Raw genomic sequence first — 4200 nt, 5'->3', positions numbered from 1 at the left:
AATACTTATCTTTTAATATTTTTGTAATTTTAAAATTTAAGATAATTTGATAAATATTTAAATTAATTACTACAATTATAGATTTTATTTATTACTTATAAAATAGAAAATTTAGAAAATAAATAAGCAAATAAATAAAATTTAAATAACATTGATCATAAATATAAAAATTTATATGAGAGTATTATAATTAATATATATTTAATTTTTTTATTTAAAAAATTAATTTTTATCTAATCAAAAACATCTTTATTAAAAAAAAATTGATTTAAATTTGATAGGATCATTATGAATAACAAAGTTCTGATTTATATTAAACTCAAAAAAAAAAAAAAAAAAACATGTGTAAAAGAAGTAAGATACTCGCATTTTTCCGACAAATAAATATCATTTTCTGATTTTGATTGTGTTTTAATTCAGACATGGTTCTTTTTAAATAAAAATAAAATATGATGTTTTGATAAAAATATAATTTTTCTTAAAAAATTCAATAGTAATTTTTTACTTAAAATTTATTAATAACATTTTTTTATATTTTAATTTTTATTATTTTTTAAAAATCGTTATTAACAAATTTTGACTTTTTAAAATTTTCTATTATCTTTTAAAAATTATTATTTAGATTTCTTATATTTTAAAATTTTTTAATATATTTTTTAAAAATTACCAACACTTTATAATTTTTAATGGTTTTATCACTGAATCTTTGCATTTATAGCAAAAAGTGATTTTTAAACTCCATATTTTTATTTTCAAAAAGTATCACATATTTGTATTTAATTTAAAAAGCATATATAAAAAAATACTACTTCTGGCATAGATTTTTTTGGTTTTTCGTTTTCGTTAAGTTCAGATCTTTTGGAGGAGTCGATCTAAGTGCGGTTAACAGGACAACGCATCCAAAACGAGAGAGAAGAAGAGAGTGTGTTTGGGATTCGGAGAAAATGAAGACTGTACTTTCACCTTCAGCATCTCCACCAACTTTTTCCTCTCCTACGTTTTCCAAAACCTACGCTTCCAATTTCGCTGTTCTCTCTTCTTCTTCTTCTACCAAATCCACACGCATTGAACTTCCGTGCAGAGGGGCTTCACAGAAAACTGCACTTCGCTGCAACTGTAGCATCTGGCCTGGTGGCCCTGCATCTGGTAAAACACTTTTTTTCCTTCTTTTGCTTTTGAACTTTAAGGTTTTTCTTCTTTCTCTCTCTTTTGTTGCCATTAATGCTGATGGTGTTTTCTTCAACGATGTTAAAAGGATTTTTAAAAATCTTTTTTTTTTTATTTCACATTTGTGAAGGGCTTTTAATCGAGCATTGGAATTATGGTGACTGGGGAATTATAAGTATGTCAATTTTTTTAGTGTTTACATTCGCTTTGCTTCACTTTGTAAATTGGGTTTTCTCACTCTTTAATGATAAATTGATAAACCATTCTTAAGGATTTGCTTTATCGAAAAAATAGTTTATGGTTAGTGGTTTTCAGGTACCAAATTAGTCCTCTTAATTTGAATAATGCAGGTGATAGTGATAGCAGCAGCAGAAGTATTCTGGATGCATTTTTCTTGGGAAAAGCAGTAGCTGAAGCTCTAAACGAGCGCATCGAGTCCACAGTTGGTGAGTTTTTGGGTGCAGTTGGGAGATTGCAAGCTGAACAACAAAAGCAAGTGCAGGACTTTCAGGTAAGGAGCAGTTTGAACAAGTGTTTTCTTCTGCTGGATGAATGATATGAAGCAATATTGTTTTTTCATGACTATACAAACAATATTGTTGCCTATTATTTTGTGTCTAATTCTGTTAATTGTATAACTATAATCTACTTGATGATTTTATCTGGCCATATATTTCAGCGCTACATTTTGGTTAATCTTAGACTGTTAATAGTTGCTATAGGCAAACTTTTAGTATTGTATTTTTAATTTGAAATTTATATTACAGGTCATTTGTATCATATTATTCAAATAAAAATGTTCCAAAATTGCTTTTTTTTCCCCTAGACACTTTAGTCTACAATCAGTTTCATATTCTACGAAGGTTTGGTAGGCTATCCAGTTTAATTCCTGGGATGATTTTATACAGAAAGACAGATTGTAGGATAAAGCTAATGATCTAACTCCTTTTAATCTGGTTAGCTAATGACTTAAAAATTTAATGACAGCAGAAGCAAAAGTCTCAGGACAATTTATCAAATATACAGTACTTACAGTAGTTCAGGAAATGAATCTGACAATGGAAGTGGGAAACTTGGAACCAATTGAGATGCTGACTAACATGTGATTTAGAATGTCGTATTCTTTCTGAACTAAGAGAATGTGTGGCACGACTATATTCTCTAAAAGTTGAAGTTACAAGAAAAAGATGGAATGATTTAAAGAGGGGTCAATCTCTATTAGTTAGTCAGTTAGTTAGAAATGAGAAGATGACCAGGTATAAACAATAGGAAGGAAAGAATAGAGTGGAGATGTTCAAGTCTCTTGAATACATGAGGCATGGAGAAGAGATTCTTCTCATTTTACAATCGTGATCAGAACCTTTTATCAGATTGATACCAGTCAGAGGGCATTCTTTCTGTTTCTGTAATAAAGATTGGTTGTTATTCCCAAATTGTGGCCCAGTATCTATCAGTTTAACACTGGTGTCTTAACTGTCTATTCTTGTCAATAATTGATTACAGTGCAAGTTTTTAAGCAACGAACATTGGAGGTCACAAACTATTAAAGAGAAATCCTAGAGTCTATGTAGCTTAATCATATTATCTTCAAGGAAATTATAGATATGAATTAGAGTAGATTTTTGTGAGGAACCAATGGAGTATGCTTCAAACATTTGGATTGCTGATCAAGGACACTTTCGTGTTAGTAAAATGGGAATGAATAAAATGTTGAATAAATTATTCCATTAGAATTATCAATTGCTATTAAGAAAGAAACTACCTAAGGTTAGTCGGATTCATAAATTTTATGATTTGAAGTTGATCAATATTTTTGCATCCCACTTTCTAGCTTCCACCATTTTCACTGTGCATTTTTGTACATTTGGATGTTAAAAAAATGGAAAAGTGAGACATACAGTGTCGATTTTTAGTAGTTCAAACAGCAGAACTGTTAGAAAATATAATGCTCATGCAGGATGAAGTGTTGGAGAGAGCCAAAAAAGCGAAGGAGAAAGCAACGCGTGAAGCTATGGAGGCACAAGGACTCATTTCCAAGTCTGCAGTGGAGACAAAAGTAACTGATTCAGCTACTTCTAATGCATCAAATTTTGCAACGGGTCCATTAACTTCTGTTCAGTCCACTGATGCCTCTGAAACATATAATGGACGTGCCGAAGAGGAGGAACCTCCTTGGAGTTCATCAAACGATAACTGATCCATCCGTGTGTATTTTGCTTTTTGACTGATTTATACTCAGTTTGCTTTATGCCTTAAGTTTAAGCTTAATTAATTATGATTATTGTAGCTAATGAGAGTTAATTAAGGATAAGAATGTTTAGTAATATAATTTGACGAGAGTAGACAAATTTGTAAATGCTAGAAAATTAAAGGACTGAGTTGCAAATTTTTGAAAATTTGGCGGATGAACCCAAAAAATTAAATAAACGTTTAGGTTGCTGTAATCATATATGTATTGCGGATTAGGATGAGAATATTGAGGTTTTCTAAGTCTTGAGAAGTGTTTAAAAAAATTGTAGAGACTAAATAGGAAAAGTAGATGAAGGACCACTTAGCAATTTTATAAAATTTAATATAAGTTTCAGAATAATTTATTAAAGAATGAAATCGGGATTATTATTCTTATTGTTGTAGCTACTGCTGCTGTTTGGGTTTTTTTTTTATTCTTTGAATTTAACATAATTGTTATATACATTCTTAGATTTTTATTTTTTTTAAATTATCCCCCTTTCTTCTTTCCATTTATAACTATATATTATTTTCTTGCAAAGTAAATAAAGTATTATAAGAATCAATAAATAAGATAAAATAAAATAAAAGGAGTCTAGATGAAGGATTTGGTGTTTTAAAATAAGAATAAGTGTAAAGTAAGAAAGTAAAGTTTCTTTATTGTTAATTTGAATTTAGTTGTTTATAAAATACATGAATTCAAATTAGGGTGAATAGAGTTCCACTTTCTCACTTTACACTTTAGACGATGTAATTGGATATTTGCACCAGCTAAACTTTAACTTGCGGTTGATGCTCCATCAT

General features: G+C 29.2%; 1 protein-coding gene across 1 annotated transcript; it reads left to right on the top strand.

Annotated features, from left to right (window-relative positions):
- The first annotated feature begins 858 nt into the window (after positions 1 to 858).
- On the top strand, positions 859 to 3558 carry LOC113850255 (uncharacterized protein At4g13200, chloroplastic). The gene is made up of 3 exons (XM_027480714.1): positions 859 to 1146; positions 1518 to 1678; positions 3125 to 3558. Exons 1-3 carry the CDS (start codon positions 945 to 947, stop codon positions 3362 to 3364), a joined length of 603 nt encoding a protein of 200 aa, XP_027336515.1. The 5' UTR covers positions 859 to 944; the 3' UTR covers positions 3365 to 3558.
- Positions 3559 to 4200: the final 642 nt, after the last annotated feature.

The sequence above is a fragment of the Abrus precatorius genome, unplaced genomic scaffold (assembly GCF_003935025.1).
Source record: "Abrus precatorius isolate BTA unplaced genomic scaffold, Abrus_2018 Scaffold9, whole genome shotgun sequence".
NCBI lineage: Eukaryota > Viridiplantae > Streptophyta > Magnoliopsida > Fabales > Fabaceae > Abrus > Abrus precatorius.
This window is presented reverse-complemented; position numbering and strand designations above follow the sequence as displayed.